At 40.0% G+C, this 27,872-nt stretch overlaps 1 protein-coding gene across 1 annotated transcript in view; it reads left to right on the forward strand.

The window, feature by feature from the left end:
- Positions 1–14,419, forward strand: part of FTO (FTO alpha-ketoglutarate dependent dioxygenase) — a 345,022-nt gene extending 330,603 nt beyond the window's left edge. Inside the window, exon 9 of the mRNA XM_065416387.1 lies at positions 14,091–14,419. Within this exon, the coding sequence (XP_065272459.1) occupies positions 14,091–14,232 (142 nt within the window). The 3' untranslated portion in view covers positions 14,233–14,419. The remainder of the gene's footprint in view (positions 1–14,090) is intronic.
- The last annotated feature ends 13,453 nt before the right edge of the window (positions 14,420–27,872 follow it).

Below are 27,872 nucleotides of genomic sequence, written 5' to 3' on the forward strand. Positions count from 1 at the left end.
TGCTCAGCCAGTCATAGTCGTGGGTGTGACTGGGAGATGGCAATTGAAAGATGTTCCTCTGTGTCCCATTTCTCTCATTGATTATTTTATGACAAATGAGCAATTGCTTTTCATCTCCTGCATGACCACTGATAATCAGGGACACTCGTTGATAGTGATTGCAATGGTAAAGTTATATTTCCAGGATTTAGAATCCCTGGTAGACTGTTTTCCAGCATTTCATTGGTGTTATCCAATTTTTATTTGTACCAGCATGAACATTCAATCAGAGATGTTAGGAAAAGACCTCTTAGATAATCTAGCGCATTCCCCTCCTGCCAGTGCAGGAGTGTTCCTTACAGTACATTTCTAAGTGCTTTATCCATAAAATATGGATGGATAGAGAAATAGACATGTAGAAGTTCAGGGATTATTAAAATACCTGTTTGGATACTGTAGGAGTGTATTTGACTAAAAAAAAAAGATTTTCTCCCTCTCCTTTTGTGGCTCTTTGTCCTTTTGTTTCCCACTTTCCCCAGAATCTGCCCCTTCCTGCTTCCCTCTCACCTTGCTATGACCTAGGGGAAAAGATTACTTTTTTAAAACGATGCTTTTCAATCTTAGCATTGTGTTGCACTTGTGGGACACAGGCCCAATCTTTGTTATAAATTTCCCCCCTTACTGTGGGATTCAATGTTTAAGACAGCATGTCTTGTAGTGTAAATAGGACCGAACCCTGTTTTAATTGTTTTCCCCAAGGTATGGATTCCAAGGCTCGAGCACACTTGAGGAATATGTTGGAAAATGTGACTTAGTTCCTTCTACACTGCAAGATCAAACCATTTTTTCAAAGTTCAGGCACTGTGGTGTACCTCAATACATTAGATTTTCACACTGCAGACAGGGCTTTAGTCGGCCTGTCACCATTTCTTTGCTGCACTGAGCTCACTCTTTGACTAACCAGGTTTCGTTACAGTCAATAGAGATCCCGTTTGGATGGACCAAAGTTGGCGGGAGCAGCACAGTGATGGGAGTTAATGGTGGGGGGGGGGAGTGATTTGGGGGTTGGGTTTTTTGGGGGAGGGATGGGTTTGAGAGGGGGGTTGCAGGTGAGAACTGATGCTAGTGAAATGGGACATTTGGAGGTACTACTAACAGAGGTGGTGGGGCAGGTCAGGATTGTTTCAGGAACCTGGGAGGGCAGCAGTGGAGGGTTTGGGTCTGAAAGAATCTTAAAACTTGGTGGCTGAAGAGTCAGAGTACATTTTTCTACTGTTTTGCTCAGTCTCATTTAAGTGTGTGAAACAGTGAGGTTTCTATCAGTTCCCTTGGGGGAAACTTTCACAGTCTAAAAAAATCTTCTCTTGATCTCACTCCCATGTACACCAAATCAGGATTCTCCATTCAACAATGGGTTTCAATTTGCCTTTCCCACAAATGTGTAGGGTTGTAGTCCCTAATAACTAAGCTGCAAGTGCTAAATGCTCCTTTCCCGTGGAAAAACACATGTTCAAAAATCTGCAACGTGGGTGCAGCTTCCTGGAAAAGACAAAGGGCACAGACTTCAAACACTAAGGATTCTTGGGAAAATCGGGCTCCCTCCTTGTAAATCTTGGGGCCTCCTATGGAAATCCCACCCTGCTGCTATACTTCCCCAGAAACTATGCTACCGGTTCATTTTCTCTGCTTCATAAGTCTTGGACGTTCTCCACCTACCAAGAGAGCTAAAAGGCATGGATGGGGAGATTAAATGCTGCTTGAAGCATCATTAACTCTTGTGTGGGTTTCAGCCAGGAGAGAAGAACAGTCCATGTAGTGCATAGGTCACCCCCAAATCTCCCACCAGCCTACTGTTAACATAGGTCACCCCCAAATCTCCCACCAGCCTACTGTTAACAGAGGAGAGTATCTGTAGCCTCCTGAGAAGCATGGTACTGATACTCCATTTTCTGTTGGTTATATTACCACTCCTCTTTCCTCTCTTTTATTTATTGCCACACTGCACAACAGAGGAGAGCATATATGGCCCCAAGCAAACCCCCTTGTAAAATAAATGGGGGAAGTTCAAAGCTCCCTAGGTGCTATTGCATCAGTCTGTCTGTGGACGCAACAAGATAACCATGCATCAGTTTACATTGTCCAGGCTATCTTCTCAACCAGAAGAGCTAGAAACTTTATGTTAATAAAAGCGTAGATTCTGGATAATACAGTACAATCTCTCCAAAGGCCCTAAATCAGCAATTACATCTGCATTTCAGTGAACATGGAGGAACAATGTCCCAGTTGATAATGCAAACAGGATGAAAATAGTTATTTTAAAACTGCATAAAATCAATACTTTGAGGGAAACAAGTCAGCTGTGTTTATACTCTCTGTGCCTAGTAGACATTTTGTTTCTTTGTCTGAGAAATCATAGGAAAGCACATATTGTGTGTGAAGTAAAACAGCAGATCGTACACTGTATGAGAGAGAAATGGAGCATTTTAGGTTCCTGTTGAGGGAATATAAATTATACTGAGGTTGAGATATTTTTATGCTGTCTGGAGTCAAATCAGTATTCTCAGTCAAGAATTGCTGCACAGCCGTCATTTGTAATGAGAACAGTAAGCCTAAATCCACGCCTATGGTGTTGAAAATTTTCCTCTAAATGCTGAACCCTTCGGAGTGGTGGGATTATTTGTAAGTGTCCATATGGAGGGGTGTGTGCATAAATATGCATACACATTATTCTCATGCATTCAGGATACACTGCGTCCGCGCATGTTATTCTAAGAAACGGGGAACAGAAGTCTCTGGGAAACAGGTAGTTGTTGCACATATACAATATGAAAACTGTAGGTTAGATTGGATTAAACATCGTGTTTCTGCAAATGCTGTGCTGTTTATGAAGTGTTGCTCTGGGGGATTTGTAACCCCCTGTAGTACAGTGGTCATATTTGTTGATTAAATAACCGGACAAACATGGCACACACACTACCCCTATGCAGGCATTCCTATGTGGGGAACAGGGACCATGGGGAGTTTCACTATGCTTGTTCCTAGTCCTCTCAGGGGGACTAATTTGTTCCCAAACTGAACTGGCAGGAGACTTGTCCACTAACCACACCGACTTTGTAAGATCCATTCAGATCTCAGGACATAGAGAGGAAGCAGGACTCCATTGGCTATCTGGTCTCCTATGGGTAGCATGGCTCCATGCAGTCTCCAGTGTCACTACACCAGGAACCTCCACCCTCCAGCCTATTTGGGACTATGGGCTTGGCAGACATGATCTAATCTGATCAGAGGTAACTCTTCGTTGGATTTCTGCTTGGAAATTCATGTAGCGGAGCCAACCATACTGTTTCTTTGTCTTCTTTCTTCCTCCAGCCCATCCACCTAAAGCTGCAAAGTCCATACACCAGGAAGGGACTTTCCACTTGCCTGGGGTTGAGAGAAAGATTTGGGATAGGGAAAAGGGGCTTTTCAGCCTCATTTTACACCCTCCACTTCAGAGGTCAGCCTGCAGTCCACTCTTTGCTCTTTTCTGAAGTTACAACCAGCTAAATATGTTAGCAAGTGAGAAAAGCAGTGAAGTATGTTTGCACAGGTTTATTTAACATTGCTATTGAAAAACTTGGATGTCAGTTCCGTTTTCACTGCAATAATTACAAGTTTTCCATAATTTTTTTTTAAATGTGTGAGCCTAATTGTTGATGCCCATGGTTAAACTCTCTATCTTTGTTGTGTGAGTTCATCAACATGGGATTTTGAATGTATAATTTTATCTCTTTGGTTGTTATAATATCATACATTTGGAGGAGATTAACTTCTTATTTGTCTAATTTTTCTCTGCATGATATTCCAGAACAAAGACGGGGAGAAATAAATTTTGAATTCAATTTTCTATATAAAAATGTAAGAAACCTTGAAAGATGTGTTACGTTACCTGGCCCTTGATTAATCAGCACAGTACTGCTCCACAATCAGGTTATTAAATATGAGTGGTGATGACAATAGCAGACTTACGGAGATTAAAGCCCATATAAGCTTTCTCCAAAAGGTTACATAAAAACTCATCTAAAAATTCTAATCTTAACAGTATTAAAATTACTATTATTGCTCCTATATCCCATAGCCTCTGAATTTATTTGATTTGATTAATCTCCGTCCTATGTGAGTGCCTGTGCGTATACATATGTGAATTCCCTTTAACATACATTGATATATGTGCATGAAAATATTGATTCTACTTAGTTCCAAGTGGATATTGTTTTAGGGCCTGGGACATTCGTTATGTGAGGGGAAAAGACAGGTACTGCTTTTGTACACTGTATTGACTTGTGTGTGCCTTGCTATTTCCATCAGTGTGACATTCTGTAAAACCCAGTAGTTGGACTCAAGCTTACCATCCAGTTCTCAGGTGAGCAGATGGAGGGTGGGGGGAAATATTAAGCTTGCAATTTGGGTAATAATAGAAACACTGGCATTTTTAAAGCTCATGCAGCTGTCACTTAAACCTCTTTATTGTCAAATTCATTTGTCTCACCCCTGCCTCTATGTAGAACAGCAAAATACTCTCTGCAGGACAATGTTAAAAACTGGATTCTTATACAGATTTACTTTGCAAAACCACATACAGCGGTAATGCTGTTTGATTTCAGGTCATCATGCTTGTGTCACGAGTGATTCCCCAGGGGATGCTGCATCAGAGCCCTCATTACCAATGGAAAGAATGCCTGCAGGAACCTCAGGCTTTTTTGTGAGCCGGACTACAAGCTTCTGTAATGTAGTAAGAGTCAAATTCACCACTGGCACATTTGGTTACAGCTTTTTGGAGTCAGAGTTTGCAGTGGATGTTTTACCACCCCTGCGGTTATCTGTGGAAGGATCATGTGTAGCCTTTCATTTTTTCTTGGATTATAAACTCTTAACTGGAACGCTCTCAATCCAACCCTCAATCTGGCATTCCTTCTCCCAATTCCTCATCTGGGAACAAATTCATTTTCTCAATTGTCTCTTCCCTCTATAAATGAAGAGCAGTGCTCCTGCTCTGAGCTACTACTCACTGTTGGGCACACTCTAGCTACAGCTTATAAAAGAGCATCAGCACAGGCTGAATGTAAGTGGGCCAGACCACTATGGAACACATTAGGACCAGATTTTCAGAAGAGCTCAGCACCCTTCAGTTTTCATCTGGCCACTTCATTTTAGGACCTGACTGGGAGCTGAGTGCTTTTGAAAATCTGGCCCTTAAAGTCAATCAGACTAAATTTTGCATTTTGTTTGAGGGTTGTTTTTTTTTTTTTGAAAGTTTTAGTTTGCACTGTCAGGTAAGAGCCAACCTCAAAGAATTAAAAAGAAAATGTCTCCACTACAGATTGATCACCTTTCTCTTCTCTAGAGAGCGTGGTGTGAGTACACTAGTAAAATGCTAAGAAAATTGGTAATGTGGGTTCAGAATGAACCTCAAAATTCCAGTTCTGAAAAAGAATGGAATTTAATTGTATCATCCCAGGACATCCTATTGTTATTTCTGATGGAAAAAATAGCATCCAGCCATATGAAGTAAACTGTTATGTTTTTTTCCTGATTACATTTCTCTAAACTCCTTCTAACTCAATAAATTTCCATTATCTCACTGTTTTTCAGCAAGAGCAGTTTGATAGGGCACTTTAGTGTGAATCTCTTACTCAGAATCTTGTAACCAATGTGTATAGGGTTGGCCTGCCAGTATTTTACAGAGATAACTATAGTGATCAGAAAGTAATTCTGTCCTCCTTGAAAGCACAAGCAGCATCAAGGGAGATGAACTCACACCCCAGTTCCAAGCACCCTGAACTTTGCTGAAGTTCTGATTTATATCTAGACGTTGTGCCTGCTCCTTTCTCTAAAACATGCTGAACCAGATGCCTAGAACTGAACCTTAACCCTGAACCTTAGGGAAGTTCAGCTCCAGTTCCAAATGTAAGCCTTGCCGCTAAGGCCAGTCTCCAACTAAAAGGTCTTCCTGACAGAGCATAGTAGTAATTCCACTCTGATTACAGTTGCCCCAGATTGAAACTCTCTGAGAGAAAATGCATAGTACATTTACAGTACAGTACATTTTTCTTCCGATGGTAGAGTCACCATTTTTTCAAAAGTGTTTATTTTCATTGTTGTTCTCTGAGGACAATAAGTCCATTCTACTGAACAGCAAGGAAAGTTACTTTAGACCTCTGAAATTGTATACCTTTTGTTTCACAGATTTCTGCAGAGTTCTACAGCTCTATGCCGCAGAGCTATGGAATTCAACACTGCGTTCCCTAAAGCTTATAATTGGGCTGCCTCAGACATGATACATATAATCTCCAAGCCATTTGACCCCTATATTGTTATATGCGGTCAGGTAGGAGCAATGCAAGTTTCAGGTGACCCTATCATGTGACTGAGATCAGAGGTCAGCAACTCCTAACTGTTCAGCTGTCAGGGTAGCCCATTCATCACCATTGTTATGTAACTGACATGCTGACAAATAGACCTGGGTATAAAATTGTTCTCAGCATTCTACCTGATGGCCTTAAACCTTAATTGGTGGCTGTAAATTTTCACGTTAACAGCTACTGTGACCAGACAAGTGCCTGGAGCGAAGGGAAGGATAAAATTAGGCCTATCATAATTTGTTAAATTGTTAATGTCATAATGGACACCCACCTGGTTAAGTGGATAAATGCTTTCTCTTTACAAAGCTTCCCCTAACCCCACTGTATCATGTCAGGCATTTTTATCCTCACACCTTTCGATTTACCATGAAAATATAGTACAAGATCATTTATTTTAATGGCAGATGTTACAGTTTTGATACTTTCTAAGGAATTGATCCCACTCCGCCATCCATGACCAAAGATGAAGGACATTGTCCACCAGCAAACTAAGTCTTTACTTAAAAGCAATACTTTTCATGTTCTTTACCAAGCAAATCAGTCTGTTTAGCAAATCAGATTTAGTTTTCTTTCTATGACATCTTAAAATAAAAATGATAAAAGATTATATGTTGTGATTGCAAGTTACATCAGCTGATTTACTCAGATGAGATGCAAGGCCAAAGAACTGATTGCTATCAGACATTTAAAAAGTCTGGATTTTTTTAAAGGGATGTAAATTTCAGTGTCCTGGCCAAATTTCAGCTTGGATAATTACATCTAGTTTATAGTAGTCTCTCTGCAGCTTCCGTTGGATATGATATGTTTTATTGTTACCTTGGGCCATTGTCAGGGTTGCTGTTTGCTGGTAAACATTTAGGGTGAAATCATGGGCCTGTTGAAGTCAATGGGAGTTTTGCCAAGCCTGATGCTTACCACCCCAGAAGTAGCTGCATTATACTGGCAAGAGAGGCATTTTGTGTGTGTGTAATTATTGAGGTTTACTCACCTGAGTAATCTGTACTCACATTAATATTCTCATATTTTTCTATAGAGTTGAGCACATAAATATATATAACTCAAGAGAGAAATGCATTCTCTGGTAAAATGCTAAGTCAGCTAAGGATGTGGGTTCAGAATGAACTAGAAAAATCTTAAAAGTCAGTGGAACTATTCATCTGTCATAATTACTCAGGAGAGGAAAGATTTGAAGGCTCAGGACCTAGGCCACAATCCTGCAAGGGGAACTGTGTATATAGATGCCTGTGCTTGTGCAGAGCCCTGTTGAACTCAGTTGGACTCAGTGGTTCAACCATGAAGACCTCTTTGCATGGGCAGGACCCAACTTGGTAAGATCTCTGTGAATCTTCATGCTGTCTAAAGAGAACATTATTATTCAGAACAGTGTACATGTTAGAAATGTTAAATCCTTTTTATCAAGGTTGACGCATGCACATGTCTTATTGGGGGATTATTCAGTATAACAACCCATTTCTTTGCAAATCTCTAATGATTCTACCGACATACAAATATTGCATATGAATGCTAGATTGCCCATATTTTCATCTGGGCATCTACCCAGCCTCCACTTGTGCATGTGAAAAATTTCCTAAGGATGTACATTTACTTCTGCTTTAAAAATTCTAACACCTTTGCGCACACAGTGTTAAAATTTGCATCCTGGAAACTCAATAGAATAATTGGACTTTGAGTGTGAAAATTCAATTACTTTAAAAATTCTAAAACCTGTTCAAGTGAAAGTGCATATACAGCTGTGGAGACCTGCGGACTATGGCCAAATGTACATGTCTATGCAGTTTGGCATGTGCACAAGTGAATGCCATAAGCTGAAAATCAGCCCTAAAGAGACATCATCAGCTGGCTTTATTCAACTATACCTCTACCCCGATATAACGCGACCCGATATAACACAAATTCGGATATTACGCGGTAAAGCAGCGCTCGGGGGGGAGGGGCTGCACGCGCCAGCGGATCAAAGCAAATTCAATATAACGCGGTTTCACCTATAACGCGGTAAGATTTTTTGGCTCCCGAGGACAGCGTTCTATCGGGGTAGAGGTGTAGTATAGCACTTAAGCATGTGGCTCAGGCCCTCAGAGTCTGATGTTCAAAGGTGCTGAGCACCTGCAGCTCCTATTGAATTCAAAAACAGGCCCTTGCAGTTTGGAAACAGTCTTATTGACCTTTTACCTGTGCCACATATTAGACAATCTCTTCAGCCCAGTGCATCACTGACCGAGCACACTGTGGTGCCCAATATTTTCCATTTCTATGTGTGATCAAAGGGGTGGCGTTAGTGTTTCTAGAGAGAGCATAGAGATCATAACTAATAAGAGGGCTTTCAATCTGAGCATCTTAAAGCAATTTTCAACATTAAGGATCCAGGTATAACTCTGCAATTCTCTGGAGTGTTTAAGTGAATACCTACTGCACTGGCAATGATGGATAGGGGGTATTAGCTCCTGTATAAAGCATAATGCCTCCAGGGATCCTGGAGTAAGCACCTATAAAAGATGTAGTATGTGTCCCCCTCAATTATCCGCTTTTGGCACTTACTTGTACGTGGTAGGGACAAGGCCATCACCATGCCCCCCGTTTTGCCTCACCAACCCCTATCTGGTCCCCACCACTGTTTGCACTCCTGAGCAAAGCCAACTAAAAAGCCAACTACCTCCTGTGGGCTGGGAGGCAGGGAATAGACTCACTGTGCCCTCTCCCCATTCTAGTTACCCTGTGCCGGGTGAACCACTCTAAGGGTAGGTCTACACTTACCCGGTAGTTTGGCGGCGAGCAATCGAACTTCTGGGTTCGACTTATTGCGTCTTGTCTGGACGCGATAAGTCGAACCCGGAAGTGCTCGTCGTCGACTGCGGTACTCCTGCTTGGCGAGAGGAGTACCGCGGAGTCGACGGGGGAGCCTGCCTGCCGCGTGTGGACCGAGGTAAGTTCGAACTAAGGTACTTCGAACTTCAGCTACGTTATTCACGTAGCTGAAGTTGCGTACCTTAGTTCGAATTGGGGGGTTAGTGTAGACCTGCCCTAAGTGCCTACACTTCTGTGGGGTAGATAAACATGTTACTAGAAGCCAGGAGTCATATCTCACAATTCCTTACTCTGATCACGAGACAACACTCCACAGTTGCATTAATCACATACTTCCATAGCACCCACATTTTTCTGCATGTGATCCTAGTCCGCATACTTGAACAGAAAAGTATTTGCCTGAAATAAGAGTATGTAAGAATATTGATACTTATTCCTTATTAGCTGCAAAACTTAGGGGAAAGAAAGAATACTGTTTTTAAAATCAATGGCTATCACATTACTGTAAAATCTATTGATTAAAAACACAAAGTATAATGTTAGTCATTTAGTCTGTGGAATGATGCAATACTGAAATAAATTTATCCCTTGACTTTTGCATTAACCTTTTATTGACTGCTTGCATACCCATAATTAACACACACTTTAGCTAAAGTGGTTAATTTTAGCATCATGATCAGTGTCCTCTAATGTAGCTGACACCCTGATCATCAAAATGTAAGTGCAACCCTAGAGATGATAACCAGGGAAATATCTGTTTTAGTGAATTTATACTTGCCCATAGTGAGATTAGCCACCATCTCGGTGAAACAAACAACTCTTATAAAAATGGTATATTATTGTTTAATTGAATTGTTATGAAAGGAAAATTAGTTGGTAATATTAATAAGCAAAAGAGATTTCCTATTGTATGCCCATAGCCAGGATCAAAACCAGTTGAATATGGTAGGAGAGAGGTAATGAGAATGTAGATCAGTGCACAGTGAATTGTAATCAACTGCTACTTCCAAATGGACATTGTAATTGAAACTGGGATGGTTTGGGTTGTATTGGTGAGGGCCTGGGGAAGGCGAGGCTTTGGAAATGTGGACATCTTCCACACGTTTATAGGTACTAGTCATTTATATTTTAAATTGTCCCTCTTCCTGTTTGGTGGATTTATATTACCAATGGGCTGGAGGGCCACTTTGGCGCTCAGCTGATGTGTTGGAAATATGCTGCAGCTGTTGGTCAGTCAGCCTTGTGTGAGCAGGATATGAAAGAATCCAAGATTCAGTAGCTCTGCCTGGTCTAGGTAAAAGAGGGCTGTTCCTACACCGGCATGTACCTATATAGTCCGTCCCCCCCTCCCCCCGCATCTCTTCCAGTCACTTGGGGGGGAGGGGGCAGGATGGATCCGCGTCCCCAGGCTGACCTGGTCTGCCACTGCAGTCAAAAGCACCCCCTTGGCTCTCTAGCCCTTAAAGGGGCACACACCTCTTTGAACGAGCCAGATAACAGCCCCCCGCCGCTTAATGTGCGGTGAGGTTATTCAGCAGGGATCGCCTAGTTCAGCATCTCACTTATCCTGTCTATGAACCCATGACATTCCCAGCCTGCTACATGCAATACATATTGTTCCAACTTACTCTCTTTTGAGGGGTTGACCTTTTTTGGTTACTCAAATTTCAACCACCAAATATAATCCTCAGCCTAAGCTTTTTACTCCCCACCAAGTTAGGGTGTTCCTAGGGTTTCCCCAACAGCACCTCCTCTGTTGTAGATCCTAACTCCTTCTGCCTCTGGGAGGAGACATCTTTATATCCTAGGAGGAGTTAATGTGGCTTAGCAGTAATTCCGCTATATATTTTTATGTGAGGTTCAATGCCTGTGGATACAGTGCTTCAGTTGAAGATACCTGTGCCCCTATGCAGGTTGCTCAGGTCTGTCACTCTGTTACAGTATCAAAGACCAGACCTGGGACAATACCCTTTACAATTGTGGGGAAATGTATTAAAGTTAGGACTAAAAATATTACTACCAAAAGGCTACTGACTCCTTTTCACATCAAAAAGGGGGTACATAATCAGATGGCCTATTTCAGTGTTGTGGATGCTACTTCATGTGATGACAGCGTCACCCAAGTTGTTTATGGTACGGTGAGTGCTGCCAGCACAGCATCGTCTTTAGCAGTGATTTCGAAGGACCTAATCCTGGCACCTTTTTACTTGTGTAATTCCCATATAAGTCAGTGGGGCCTGTACCAGGGCCGAAAACCCCGGCTGAAAATAGGTGATTTACATAATGTATATGTTTACCATTCGCAACTTCTCTCACTAGAAAAGTGACATTAAACTAGGTAGACTGAACAAGTAGAAGAAGTGATCAGAGTGCAGTCATCTCCGACCTGCAGAGGAGCTCCAGACTGGGTAGATATGCTGTGGAAGGCATGGAAATGATGGGATGCTGGCACTGGCCATTTCTCTCCCCTTCTCAGTCGCACTTCTGGCCTCAGACTTGTGAATCAGGAAGACTCTTGTGGATGGTCACTGACATCAATCCCTCATGTAGAATACAATGTGGCTCAAGGTTCCCAAGTGCACGACTGTCATGTCATGAGGCATGTGCTCAACAAACCATACCAGGTGGTGAGGTGACCGCTCAGACTGTCTCTGCTAGAGGAGCAATGGAGCAGTTTGCGCTGCCACTCCTGGGCTGCCCAAATGACAGCAACTTTGGTAACTATTGGTATATTTAAAGTGACACTGATGCCCAAAATTCAAATGTGAGGGAACAATTGGTAGGAAATAAATGACATAGGGAGGCTCTGAAGGTTAGGAATATACATTATGACTGTACAGCATTGAAAGGTGATGCGTGTTCCCTCCCAAAGAATTTAAAGCGATTGTTATTAATAAATTGACTTTTGCTAAAGCACATAATAGGCCTGGCAATCTTTACTAGCAGAGCCTCTTGATGTGTCAGCTGTAATAATCTCTACACGGTTTAATTTATCCACTTTTAGATTGAAATGCTTACACTGGAATATCTTATACTACCCAGCCAATTGAGCATGTTATTTTGTGCCGAGACCGAAAATAAAGCAAGATTTTAAAAGCCTTACAGAGTTATGCTGTAATTAGTTTCAGCTTCTCTTGCATATTAATTTTCTCCTGTTCCTTTATATAATTTGGAAAATGTCTTCAGAACATGATGGCACAATCAGTTAAGTACCTCTCAGAACTCATACACTAAACTGCATTTGCTCTAACAACTGTTATAAAGCAGCCTGCAAAACAAATCCTCTGTTATTCTGTACAGTGCAGCTTATCAATGCAAACAGTTTAATATTTATGCTAAGAGGATTGTCACAAGTAGCTTCTGTTCCTTTAATTCTTGTTTTAAATAAATAATGAGAACATTTAAACACATTACTCTTCTCAGGGCCCTGAGGTCGGCTAATCTTATTATTTATGAAGTGATGTGCTACATAATAGTACTTAGTGCATGTTAACAGATGCTATTATCAGGGGCTGATGTGGAGAGCTGAAGATATATTGGAATGTTATGTGTTAATACTGTCCTTGTAGTATAATGTACGATGGATTGAGTGCACAGGATGCCGCAATTAACCGCACACCAACATGGGTGTAAAGTTGAAGTATGTTTTCTCATGGGTATTACACTGCCATTAATAATTCCCAAGAGAAGAAGACATCTTTCATTTGGGAACATTCTCTTCCAGAAGGCCTCGAAAGGGGGCCAGGAAGTTATGTGTGTTGTTCTTGTTCATTTTACAGAGCTGAAAGACACCTGAGTGGTATAAAGCCACTTAAAAAATAAATTTCATTTTATATTTTTTAAATAATTAAAGACTTCTATTTACATTTTGCATACAAAATATGATTTTGCATATTTCTTACTGGGGATAAAGCAGTTAATTTCTATCTATGTGATCTGATGTTTCTTGTAAAGAAATGAATTCATCTCCTGAACATATGAAATAATTGTAATAGTACTTGGCACTTTTCATCATCATAGTGCTTTACAGACATTAGCTAATTAATCAGCAAATGGTAAATAAAAAAAAAGTCACTGAATTGTTACAAATTTTCTAATGCAGTGCAAATAAGTGGCAGCCTGTATTACAAACTAATCTTAAGAGATGTGACTGTTGCTACTCATAAAACTTTCCTGTGCTGGGCAGCAATTTAGCTGCATATTATAATTAGACTTCACTAGTATTGATGAATAATCCATTTAATAAAAAACACTGTAATTTAAAAGTTTTCTCTGGGGACTAACATACACTAACATCTTAATTTAATTTTATTGAAGTTTTGCCTACCAATTCATCAGTGGAAATTGTTATTAGCTTCCATTTGCATATATCTTTATACAATTTTCCTTTTTTACATTGCCTTTTTCAGAGCAAAGGAGGCTTATACACTTGTAAATCTCTAGAATCTACAAAGCCAATCCTGCTTCTGTAATATTGTTTAATCTATCCCCCGACCTTAATGCAGTAAATTCAGTTTAATCTTTCTCAATAGTCAAGTAATACACTGAAAACCCACAAACATTTAAATCTGATAATAGTTTAATCACGTACTTTAAATAACAGCTGAGATAATGAAAAAATAATTCACCATAAAAAGGTACGCAAACTGAATTTTTTCTCTGATTGGCTTTCTAAGAAATCCCTCTAGATAACACAAAGCTTACAACAGAAAACACGGTCGCTTCTCTATAAGTGAACAACCCATTTTGTCCACAAATTTGTTATCTCTCTCACTCTTTGTTTGTTTATCTTGATGGACAAATATACCTTCCTGAGAGTTTGGTTTCTTGACATTCCTTCTCTTAAAAGTAATTCTTTGTTCATCTCTTTTTTTTTTTTTTTTTCAGATGCCAATGCCAGCTTGCAATGAGTTGGCCAGAAGAGCAAAAGCCAAAGTGCCATCCCCTCTGGAACGATGACGATCCCAGTATGCCTCTGCCATATGATCTTGAAGAAGTAATTGCTAACCTGCAAACTCTGCTTGAGTAGATGGAGCACTAGAAGATGCGCTCCCAGTTTAAAATGACCAGTGCTCCACTGTTCATCCTTTTGAAAGAAATGTAGTCAAAATGGAATAAATCTCTTAAATTCTCTTAAATCATATGAGTTATTTTATGTCTTCTCTGAATGCAGATATATGCTTTTTACCCTTTTTATGCCCTTTGTAACTGGATTATGGTTCTTAGCTACTGTTTTAGTGATTGCCACAAAAAAAGAGGACTAAGCATCAAAATATGAGATCTTAAAAGTAAGGTTGTTTGTGATCTGTTTTGAAATAATATTCCAGAAAAGCCAGCAATTCCATGCTGGACTATGCAGGACTATCCTGAATAAAAGAGTGCTAATTTTCTTTAATTTAAATTGTATTCTAAATTAAACTGGTTTACTTCCTGAAGTCATATAACCAAAACGTGTAGTATTCATTGTTTGACATTGCTACTAAGAAGGGGATTATTCTATTTAAAATCATACTGGGGCCAACTCTACACTAGGTGCACTTTGCCAGGATAGCTATACCAGTATACTGTACTGGGAAAGCACTCCGACTGTAGACACAGCTCATAGCAGTTGTGTCCTTGCCAGTATAGCTTATTCCAAGTCAAAATAATTATACCAACAGAAGTGCTGTTTTGCAGTATAACTGCATCTACATTAGGAACTTTTGCCAGCCCAGGTATGTCAGTCAGGGATCACATCTCTTCACATTCCTGGCCAATATAGCTATGCTGGCAAAAGTTTGCAGTGTAGACTTGCCCTGAGTATATGGTATATTCACTACATTTCTGGGACTGTTGCTCTGGCCATCAGCCACCCTTAAAAAAAGGTAAGACACCCTTAAAGAAGCAGCTATTGTACTTAAATTAGATTGGATTGGATTAGGATCTTGATCTGGGTACACACCATTTAACTGATATCCCCTGTGTCAGTTTTCTTAGGACTTGAAAAGAATGCTATTTCATGAGCTCAGCTTTGTTTCTGCTCTAGTTAAGGCTTGGCTGTACCATAGGGCAAACTGCATACATTTGGATTAGTGCCACACTAAATGCTGTTTGCTTTGGGAATCACTTAAAGATAAACTAGTTGAAGTTGTGGGGATTCTGCTTCAGAAAAGGCGGTTTCTCATGCAGACAGATATTCCTTTGGAAAGGAGTTAACAAAATACATTTAACAAGTTTTATTTTTTGGGGGGGGGAGAGGAGTTGTTTGTTTTTGCTGTTGCTACTTTGATTAATTTTTGTTTAATTAAGCACTGGTAGAAACCATGGGAATTGCAGTGGTGAAATGAATTTGACCGCCATAATTACAGAAGACACTTCAATGTTGTAGACTGCTGCTCAAGTGAAAGCATAACTATTAAAAAATATATTGGCAAACAATAATTTACTGCAGTATTCAAAGGCCATTAATGGCTTTTCTTTTTTAGAAGACTGGTGGCAGTTTATAATAGAATTTTTAAAAATACATAAGTCTAAAGCCTTGCTTAGGCTGGGGATTGAAGCCAAATTACTAGCCGCACCAGTCCGAGCCTCTAGTGCAGGCAGATACAACTGCTCTGTGCCACAGTTTGCAATGGCGCAGGTATAAATCCATGAAAATCTAGGAGTCTACACTAGTGCAGATACACTGGTGCCTGTAATTGGGGGGACATTCCCAGTATAGACAAGGCCTAAGGTTCGCTAGCAAGATATCGAGACTCCGACACCTAATGGTGGCTCAGATAGGATTAAATGCTCTGTTTCTGCTTCCAATTTCACTTATACCATTGTAAATTCGAGTAATTCCATTGAACTCATTGAAGTTACGCCACTGTAAAATCCGAATACAGCCCTCCATTTTCTCAGTGCTCATGATGGGCAACCATGAATTAGTAAAGCTGATTGGAACTGTCCAGAGCACATGGTAGCACTCAGAACAACACAGTCAGGGCCGGCTCTAGGTTTTTTGCCCACCCCCCACCCCCCCAAGCAAACAAAAAACAAAAAAAACCCTCAGAGAGCGCAACTGCCGAAGCAAAAAAAAAAAAAACCTCCCGGAGTGCCACCCCAAGCACATGCTTGGTTTGTTGGTGCCTAGAGCCGGTCCTGAACACAGTTACAAATAATAATAAATAATCCGACAAGAAAAAGGAGCACTCGGTATACTTGTTGCCTTGGTCAAGATACTACTAGAAACAGACAATAATAAGAAAATGGTTTAGAAAATTGCTTTATTTCATTTGAATAATTATGACTGAGGTCCTCTTGAAATAAACCTCTAGCACAGCCATTAACATTGCAGCATTAGGTAACTCATTACCATTTTGGATGCACTACGAAACATTCTTAACAGAGGCCTCTAATGGATGTTCTATGTATAGCAATTGTTTATTGACTCTAGATACTCTAGATACATGAGGACTGAGGTCACTCTGTTTCAGGGGAAAAGCATAAATTAGCTTCCAATGTTGGATTCAGTGATTCTTTTCAAATGGTGAAGTTCATGACTTTGCTTACATTTACTTTTCATCAGCCCTGAAAGAATTGAGGTAAAATAGTTCCCTTGCATGTGTGTGTCAGGCTAAATGGATTACAGAAGATACAGATCTGTTTGCCTGTCTGCACTTGCCTTTAGATAATATTCATCAATTTTACAAAAGCTACTGACTAAACATGGAACCAATACAAATGAAATGCTCAAGGCAGGGGCTTTTTATTTTAAAAAAATTGATACATAACTATTAAAAATAGTTTTATAGTTAGTTTTATACTGATAGAAGGAAAATTTTGGCAGAAGAGAGAGAGCCAATACATATATGTTAGGCATAGTACACACCACTATAACAGGCATTGTGCGCATGACATAAAAGTGTTGGGAAATTATATTAACTGACTGTATTATTCTCTGCCCACAATTTTGTTCCCTCATGTCAATTGTCCCAAAACACTCTGCAAAGCTGAAGTCAGCTTTGGCATCAGGCTGTCAAAGGCAAGATACATTTATTCTATGTCTTAGTATAGGTACCTTCATGGGCAAGTAGTTTAGAATGTAACATCGAAAACAGAGATAAGGGAAGGTACAGAACAACAAGGTAAGGAACTGGTGGGTTGGAGCTCATGTGATGTATAAAGTGCTTTCTACCTTGAAAGCAACCATTCTATGAATACAGGTGGTTTTGGGGATGTATTTTGGGGAGCACATCTTCAGTGTCAGGTGATTTGAATATGCTGTGGAACCTGCTTCCCAGAAGGATTGGCAATGTATTAACTCTTTCTTTCCTGCACCATAATGTTTTGTCTATAGTCAATAACTTGGCTGAGGTCTCTTGAACATTTTTCGTAAGGAACCACAAGTGTAGTCAAAATCCATTGGCTATGCATTTTAATCAATATTGCATCACTAGTTAGGGGATGAAAGGTGACGGCCAATTTTAAGGTGGTCAATAGAAAACTATAGGTGTTATGCCATGTAGATCAGAAATTATTTCATAATGCTTTATTCACATTACGGCATATGAAACTATTTCATCCTGCAGGTTCTTCCCCTCATTAAAAGTTTAAGTAAATGCAAAACATTAACACCAACATAGATTTTAAAGTCACCATTCTTACGCGCTGAGCTTTACAAGAGAGTGAGAATGTCTAAAATGTAAATAAGAATGCTATGAATAATTACCAACTGGAAAATCTCAAGGATGTGTAGCCTGCCACATCTAAATATCCAGATCAGTTCTCTTTATTATCATAATGAAATAGTGGATATTTTAATTGATAATGAACTGGATTTACTTAGCAAGATGTCCTTTCAAATCATGCAAGATCTCTGCAATGCTGTAGGACAGATTTGGGGATTCAAGAGCCATAATAATAACAAAAAAGGCAAGAAAAGAATAAAAAAATCCATCACAAACAATGCAAATGGACGAGGCTATGAGACTAACAATGGGCATAATTTTCCTCTCAGATATACTATTGTAATGCCATTGACCTGTTGCAATGCAATGGAAACTGTGCCACTGAAACTGAGATAAACATTTAATTTACATACCCATTCTTCTTCTCAGAATAAGCCAGTACATTTCAGGCCATTCATTAAATAAGAGAAAATAATGCATACATTTGCAGAGGCTGCATTTGTTAAGGCTACAGAAATACCTGATTAGCTTGTTACATCAAAGTGCCAGCAGTTTGGTATGGAGAAGAGCAGTTCACATGTGACCTGAAGTCCTACAAAATATAAATTGCATCGTCTAAGATTTATCTCTCATTGGCATGCAGACACCACTCATTGTTCATATCACGTAAAAGACAAAATTTTGTCCTGACTTACGGCTTGTGAGACCCCATTGATTTCATTACGATTGTACATGGCACAAGTCAGAATTTTGCTCTCAAATTAGCTCTTTTTCTCATATAGTCAAATACTTGCCTCCATGCCAACAATCTTGGTCTGATTAGTCCTCTTGATTACAGAATGAAAGAATAAAGTCAGGTGTATAGTATTCCAATTATCCTTTATTTCACTGGTTCTGTGAACAGGTCAGACAGAGTTATTCCAATGAAAATGTGAACAATTTACTTTTGTTTATCATTAACATTCAGTTTTCTTAAAATCACACCAGAGTTTGGTAGGCAGTGCTTTTCATACATCCCTTGATCAATGGAACAATCTGTCAGAAGCCATTAAAGCCTCCATTAGCTCGAATGGATTCAAAGCTAAACTATCTGATCATTTAAAGGGCTGCAATGATTGTTTTTAATATACTATACATTGATTTCTCTCTGTGAGTAGTAACATAACTTTGAAACTAAATGTGTATGACTAAGGCTCCATTTGCTATCTCCAATGTGCCCTAAGAAACTTGGTTTCACTTTGAGAATAAATGTCTATGTAAATTTTTTTAATGAGATGCAGACCCTTGTACATTTCCAAAGGTTTTCCCTCAAATTTATCCCATTTCATTGTACCCATTAAGCATATGTGGAATGGGAAGAAATAGTTTTGTCAAGGACCTCTGCTCAAGAGTTTCAGTGAAAATGTGAATGACTAATAATATTAGCACATTAAGCGTTTTTTTCATCTTCAGAACTCAGAATGCTTTACATGGAGAAACTCAGGCACACAAGTTAAAAGTGCCGTTTTGATTTCAAATGTAACTCTGAGAAATGGCATGTCTATATTTCCATGGCTGTTGTCTCAACTATTTCCATGTTAAATGAGTTTAAAAGATGTTTTATTGGACTGCCCTCCCTCCAAAAATCACACTGGGATCTGAAAGTGAAGCTGGGTGCTTTCCTTCTGATGCATCCTCACCTGTGATAGAGATTCTGCAGGTCACTTTAACCCTGGGTTAAACCTTTGTCTTCAGATAAAGCCCTCTGTGACATGCATGCTGTCCCAATGCCTTCAATGGGTTGTGCCTGTACAACTCATTGGAATCAGTAAGCTGTTCCACAGATAATATACAAGGAGGAATTTAGTCCAGCTCTCTCTCTCTCTTTCTTAGCTGTGTTGACACTTCTCCGTTTTATGGTACAACCGTACAATATGGATACAATTGCCAGTAACTTGTCAGAAAAGATCCAGATATGGTCAGGATGGGGGGTGTTTGTCAAGATATACATGTATTGGCCTGAACTGTGTTGGAATGCTTGCTATGAACCTGTTAGCCCTTTTGGTCTGGCTCCTATTTTATAGTCTGTACTGCAGCACTGTATTGAAGGCACAACTTTTTTACTTCTTCTTAATAACTTATTACCTAAACATTTATCAAAGCATTCTGCACAGCTTTCATTGCTAGTACACCTCTACCCCGATATAACGCTGTCCTCGGGAGCCAAAAAATCTTACCGCGTTATAGGTGAAACCGTGTTATATTGAACTTGCTTTGATCTGCTGGAGTGTGCAGCCCTGCCTCCCCCCCCCCCCCCCGGAGCGCTGCTTTACTGTGTTATATCCGAATTCGTGTTATATCGGGTCGCGTTATATCGGGGTAGAGGTGTAGCTCTTTCCTCCCCTCCTGTACCCCTTCCTGCACCCTTGTTTCTAAGTCTAGTATCATTACTCCATAAATCAAGATCACAAAACATGAAAAATCTAAAATTTTGTATCGAAAAGTATTGTCTTAATGAAAAGATCATAAAGTGGTTGTCCCAAAAAAACCCCAGTCCTTTCCAATATTTACTACATAGTGGTATATTAGATACTGCAATGTTTTCGTGTACTTAGGACAGGAATTAATTGTAGTTATCTAAAACATCACTAAGGTAAAATGACCCATTTTAATGGCAACCCCTGTATTTGCTGTGTGGCCCCCCAACAGGCATAAGAGAAAAACCTTTATATGTTAAATCTTGAGTTGTGGAACAACTCCGTTCTGGAACGATCTCCATTTTTTGTTTTGGTCCAGTATTTAGATATTGTTTGGGGTGTTTTAGCCTGGTCTAATGACATTTGTTTTCTAGCCAGTTCAATTAGACTTTTACTTTTTAGAGTTTAGTGTTCCTTTTAAGGACTGTTTATAAAGCACCATGAGATGTATTGTGGTATATCGATGTACATACTGTGTCTTTGTTCATATTAATGACATCTAAGAAACACTTTGTGCCTATTGTTTGTACTCTAGAAAGTACTAACTATTATCGTTGGGACGTGGACATGGTAAGTTTGATCGTGCTGACAAATGGCGGTAGGAAGGAGTTAAAGCAGGTAACACTAAAGATATTTTAAAGATTTGCTTTGCTGCAGTAGCTGCAGCAAATTGGGCTGAATTTTCATTACATTGCAGGTAACACAGCAAGGTAAATTCTTAAGTCACTCTAGTGATATAGCAATCTTACCATTAATGGTTCTCACTAGCTTTCCCTGGGTAACTGTAGACTTCCTTCAGTGAAAGGTTATGGTCTTACCTCTGATTTCTAGGTTTGAAAGAGATAATTATCTTTCCTGGACACACAATCTCAGAGTTCCTCCCTAGATTGTAAGCTTTTGGAACAGGTACACTGTTTCTGTAATGTGGTACTATTTTTAGAACTTCCAAAATGGTTGCTCCATTTACAGTTTTTCTGGACCCTCCATATATTGGGTCAAGAACTGTCCACCGATTTTACAGAGACTGGCTTAGGGATCATCTTGAAAGAGCGAAATCTTTCAAGGGTTGTATGTGCACTGGTGTTTTTCTTGCTGTTTGAAATCCTGAATGGCTGTTTGGATCATCTTTCCCTCTTTTTTCATAAGCACATGGAGATTGCTGACTTTCTGCCCAAAAGAGTTAGTATAGAATATAAATAAATAAATCGAAATCTAGGAAACAAAAGAATTAGGCAGCTGTTCGGGGAAACTCCAAACAACTCTGACTTCTTGGCATGTAACATTTTCTTCCAGTTCTAGGTTTTAGAAGAGGATTAACCAACTTCCTCATTTAAAAAAAAAAAGTTAGTGCACAAGCAATTTTATGAAGGCCCATTAAGAAATAAGAATTGCCCTGAAATGTATTTCTTTCCTCTAACTGTAACACACTTTATACTACTATCCCCCCAGGAATATGAAGACAAATTTGCTTGGCATCTAGATACCCTCAGTCTGTTCCAACTTTTCTATCTCAAAACCAAGAACCCCCTAATTTTTCCTGCCCTGTAGTCTGACCTAGCAATGGTGAAACACATCACATTACTGACCTCTTCATAAAGGAGCTAGTGTGAACTGCGAACAAGGGGAAAGGACTGGGATGCAAGGAGCTTGTTCCTCACCATCCCCAGCTCAAGTGCCAAGGACAGTAACAGTTCATGCACTCAGGAGAAGCAGGGACTGCTCCATCTGTGTGCCTCAGGGCAGTACATTGCCCTGAATGGGGCAGGGAAAAGTTTCGGGCCCTTCTGCCTCAGTCTACCGAGGAGGCCTGGTATACTGGATAGAACAAACTCTGCATCTCCCCCCTTTACAGTGTTCTGATCTGCCCAGGAAAGGACTGTGCCTTCTTTGAGGCATGTTCTCTGAGCTACCTCCTGGCATGTAGTAGCTTCACACTGCCCCCATGCAGACCAGTCCCGAATGGCACAATTTGGCCCTAAGTATTTACAGTCAAGAAGTCACTTCTCTAGGTCTTAGGCTAGGTCTACACTACAGCGGGGGTCCGACCTAAGATACGCAACTTCAGCTACGTGAATACCGTAGCTGAAGTTGCGTATTTTAGGTCGGCTTACCTGGCTGTGAGGACGGGGGAAAGTCGACCGCTGCCGCCGACTCCGCTGCCGCCTCTTGCCGTGGTGGATTTCCGGAGTCGACGGCAGAGCGATCAGGGATCGATTTTATCGCGTCTTCACTAGACGCGGTAAGTCGATCCCCGATAGACTGATTGCTACCCGCCGGATCGGCGGGTAGTGAAGACAAGCCCTTAGATGTGCAATGTTAATTCCAGAATCTCGTGACACCCAGTATAGGAGTTCCGTTCATTCAGTGAAATGGGAAAACCAGAGAAGACACGTCACTCATTCTTTACTGAGATTGCAGACTCCTGCTATGAATGCCACTGTGCACTGTGTGTGTTACTAGTGACTGGTTAAGTATCTCATGTGGCATTCAGATTTTAATTTATCTCTACCCTCAGGACAGAAAGTTTGCCCTGCGATAACCAAAATCATCCAAGAAGGGGAGACTAATGCTCCTCCTTTTATAATAAGGCCCTTATCACCCATCACTTTTGCTCAACTGAGCAATTGTTACCCTGGAGCAGCAGGCCCACAAGGGATACAAGCTCCACTACAGCTAATAGAAGTTCTCCTTTACCTAATGTGGTGAAGCTTGTGTTCCTGCAGCAGAAGGTCTAAAGCTATATTCCTGATGCTGCGTGTGTGCGTTATGTCTATCCGCCACCATGTCTGCATTTTGCTGTCACAGGTTCATGACAGCGCATTTTTATTAAATATTTTTATTAGATTGCTGCTTTTCTTTAAAGATCATTTGGATTAAAGAAACAGCAGCACAAAGCCAAAGAAATACATGGGCTTGTCATACAGATGCAAAGAACCAGGAAAAGTATATGAAAATTTGGACCTACTATAGCAGTCTGGATAGTTGCCCTTTCAGTGAGTGGTGAATTTGATTTAAGAGATTGTATCCAATAGAAAATATATCCTGTTAGAGGTAATGTCTATGCATTGCTTCACTCTGAGCGCTCTCACATCCTTTGTATAATGTGTTTATATTTCTATATAGTGGTATGGTTAATCACTGTGGTTCAGTAGGCATTGTATTCAATTCACTGTATAATACATACTCCTGAGATTTTGGATCTAATGGCATCTCATAAATTAGAGCTCTGTTATTAGCCTATTCCTATCTGCATCTTAATTATTAGGCTGAAAATAGAGAGCACATTTTATAAGCCTTCATATTTTCTGTTTACAAGGATTTTAGTAACGTCTAATAAATTTAATGACCTCTAATAAGAAGGGGAAACGAAATCCTACTTAGCAAATTTATAGCTTTTAAATGCATCTTGTAGCTTTATGAGCATTTCAAACCCTAGCAAGGTAAAAGCTGTTTAAGGAGCTGTTGCTGGGTTCAACTAGCTGCAAAAACTGTTAAGTTATTTTTGTTTCGCTTTTATTGCTTAACCTCCGGGGCTTAACTCTGGGCTACCAGATAAAGCAGTCATTCAAGAACTTGGAACCTTACATGCTTTGACTTGCTAAACATAGAACAGGAACTGGTATTAAACATACATTTTAAAAACATAATTTTAAATCTGGAAATTGATTGTGGCTTGACCTACTTATTTTCAAGAGCTCATTCTTTCTTGGTTTCTTTGCTTTGTTGATATTATTAAATCTATTGTTCTTTCAGCAGAGCTCCCAGCTGGTAGGAGAAAAAAATCAATATTGTGAAATTTCGTGGTGCAACAGCCCTATTGTTAGAATGAAGACCACAATTAACTAACTAACTAAAGTTATATGCAGTGTAATTGTAACCATGTCGGTCCCAGGATACCAGCGAGACAAGTTGGGTGAAGATGGTCCAATAAAAGATTGGACTCTCTCTCTTGTCTCTCTAACTAAAGTTGTGACATTTCCACTCTTAAAGATTACTTATGCAGCTTCCAGTCCACTCAAAGGGATGGAATCAAATATTCATGAACAAAGATAGAAATAGAGCTGTTTATATACTAAAACATATACGATCTTGTATATCTATATATTTACACACTAATCTTAGAGTGCCTGGTGATGTGTAGGGCATAAATCACACAGAGTCTCTTCCCAATACTGATTCCTTTAGCAAGGTATATTTCCAAAGTAACATTTTGTCAGGAATTTTTATTCCTCTGTGTACCCTAATATTCGCTCTTCTTTAAGACTCCTTTGTCACATATTAGTTTCCCAGTTGTCTCACATAGTGAGCATTCAGCAATTGCCCACATGGTGCACAATGCAGATCTCGGGAACATCAGACGTTGCACCCCTTCCATATGGTTGCCCTGGCTTGTCTTGAATTGAGAATGGTTTGCCTGTGCTTAGAGGTCTGTAGTTCAAATACACATCTGTCCAGCTAATGGGGTCAAAACAGTTTCCTCCATAATAGATTGGTTTTCTCTTGGGAAAAGTGCCTCTAAGAGACATTGTGAGAGGATCTACCCTTAAATAACATTTGTTGCTGTGGAAGAGAACAGTAATTACACCCTTTACCAACACTATTCCTAAGACAAAGTCATATTCCATAGGAAATATAGGCTAATACTGTATTTAGAGAATTTGTTAGTACGGAAATGTCAAGGAGATTTGTTCATGCTATTGGAAAGCTTTGTTACAGAGATAATTATAGATATTCTAAAACTTACACACATTAGATCAAATTCTGGCCTGAGTTACCCTTCTCTCTGAAGTTATAGGAGTTGCGTGAGGGTTAGGCCAGCCCAGAATTTGGTCTAGTCTTAAAATCACAGCCCGACTTCTCTTTAAATAAGTTGGAGCCTGCACAAATGACTCCCAGTGAATGGGTGAGAACGGGGCTGCCTCTGATCCTTTGTTCTCAACTTTGTAATTCCAAAGTTCTATTGGCTCCCTGTTTCCCTTGAAGACTTACTTACAGTAGGTTTCACTCCTGTCCAGCTGCCAGTATTGGCTTAATTAAAATACATCATCCATCTTGCATATCCAAGTTCAGAAGACAGGCAAAGGGAGGTGACCGACATATGAATGGGCCAGACACCTACCACTAGCACTGCCTGAGCACAAGAGGGAGGCTGGCTAACTTGCCAAGAGACACCACATGGCCCTCAGAGGATGTGGTTCGGATCCCATCCTTCCTGCATGCCTGCTACCACCCAGAGGTAGGTGTTGGGAGAGTGCACGCTACCTATTTCTGCAGCAGGTGTAAAGAGCCCTGCTCTCAGCCCCCATTTACCACCACCACCCCCCCCACACACACACACATACAACCTCCTTCATAGTGCTTTGGCCATGTGCCTCTGAGCATCACTCCTCAGGCACTAGTGTGCATCACCTGTCCCTGTTCCTTCAAGGAGCAAAGACACAATTTGACTCTGAGTGTTTGGTGTTTACAAAGACAATTGTCTCACAAGGCTGCTGGGCTACACTGATGCACCAGCCACTATCCTCTATTTTGGCTGGTCCCAAAACATATTCTCTGGAAAAATTCTTGATTTTATGAAAGTGTTCTCATTCATTTCCCCCCATTGCCAAGGATTTCCTCAAAAGTAACACGTTCAAAATATTCTTGGGGAGCCAACCATGTACAACACAAAACGTTCCAGAGTTGGGAACAGGGTTGTCAGTAAGAGTGCAGATCTACGCATGGTCACTTTTGCCTTGTTGTGGTGCTGTTCCATTTACACTGGTCCATCACTAGACCTGGAATATGTATGAAAAGACGTTTCACATCAAGTGAGTCTGTGCAGGGTGATTTGATGAAATGTGATGTGTTGAGCTGCACTTAATATTTTAGGCCTTATTTCCCCCTCAAAGCAAGCATACAGCTCAGCATTCATGACTAAAGAACATAAAGAAGAGAACAGAGTCCCTGAGGCCTCCATTTGTACAGATAAAACTTTGTATGTCCATGAACAAAGGGATAGTTGAAAGTACAGTGATCTAATTTATGCCTAAAGATGTAAGTGGCTACAAAGAGATGCACTAGCAAATCTTGCAGATGTATTGTGAGAGACTGGATAAATATGGCCATTTTGCAAAAAGCAAGGAGTTTATTTAAAAACCAATTGTGCATTGTGGTTTTCACATTACTATGCAATGGCTCCCTCCCCCTTAAGAACTTTCCAGTCACGTTCAACAGTTAAGTAACATTAGTTTGGTATTCCCAACGTATTCCCATAAGGGATACTGCAGGTCCTGAGGTAACCTTATCTGTTTGTTTAAAGCAAAATCCAGAAGCTTTTAAAGGCAGTCACTAGAGCCATATATTTATAATGACTAAAACTGCTATGTAATTACTATTTAGTTCTTATTTACTGTATATACCTTTCAAAACCTCAAGGGGTTAAAAAAATACAGCAGTCTATATAATAAATACTGTATGCTTCAGTATTAAGAAGTAATGAAAATATATCTCCTGAAATGCAATGCTGCTGTTTTTTTAAATTTAGGAGCACATCATTATTTTACAGAGAAGTACAATATGTAAAAAACAATTTCTGTGGGGTAAACAAACAACCAAAAAATCAACACTTGGAACATTTTTATTTTGTAGCAACCGCTTAATAATGTCTGACACTTAGTAGCAATGTTGTGAGATTTTTTTGCTGCTCTGCCAGCAGGTGGCTTTGCTGTGAATCTCTAAAGACAAATCCATCTACAGTGAATCTAGCAAAATTCAGCTCCATGTAGTATGTCAGGGTTGAGGACTACTTGTCAGCTGTGACACTGTCAGATTTTATCTTTAAATATGACAGGCAATTTGTTCAGGGAGCAGTTCTGAATGACAAGATAGAGTGGTGTTGTAAAACACGGCACCTGTGTGGTGAGCCCTGCCTTTGTGGACATCAGAGGCTATTGTTTCCTTTTGCTATTAGACAGTCACAATCCGCACAATAAGGCTTGTAAAATGTTCACAGAAACCTTTTAAATAGAGTAGAAGGAAAGTAGATACCCTTTGGTCATTTAAGTCAGGCCATTTATCATGTTATCATATAAAACACAGCATTCCCTAATATATGTTTAAACCTTTAAACAGGGCCAAATACTCCTCTGAGGAACATTGGTGTAACCCCAGGATTTGACCCGTCCTGTACTAAAATATGTGATTTTTAGAGTGCTGTGCAAGAGAAAGATTAGGGTTTTGATTTTTTCAAAAGCAAACAGTGATTCAAGTGAGCCAGAGGACTCTAAATACCCAGTTCAAATGCAGCTCTGCTGAAATACCCATTGATTACCATACCTGGGCTTATGATAGAGGGATCTCTAAGAATGGATCACAATACAGTAAGACAAAAAATGTCTTGATTTTTTTTTTAAAGGGTGTGCGTCGTGGGGCTTATTTCCTTACCATAAACAACATGTATAACTCTGAAACCTAATGATATATGGGTAATCAAATCTTATGCTTCAGGGCACGCAGCTATGGAAGTCAGGAAGGGATTTTCCCACACCACAGAAGTGCAGTTTTGGTGGTGGTGGAGGGGA

The sequence above is a fragment of the Emys orbicularis genome, chromosome 14 (genome assembly GCF_028017835.1).
Source record: "Emys orbicularis isolate rEmyOrb1 chromosome 14, rEmyOrb1.hap1, whole genome shotgun sequence".
In the NCBI taxonomy this organism is placed as follows: Eukaryota; Metazoa; Chordata; order Testudines; family Emydidae; genus Emys; species Emys orbicularis.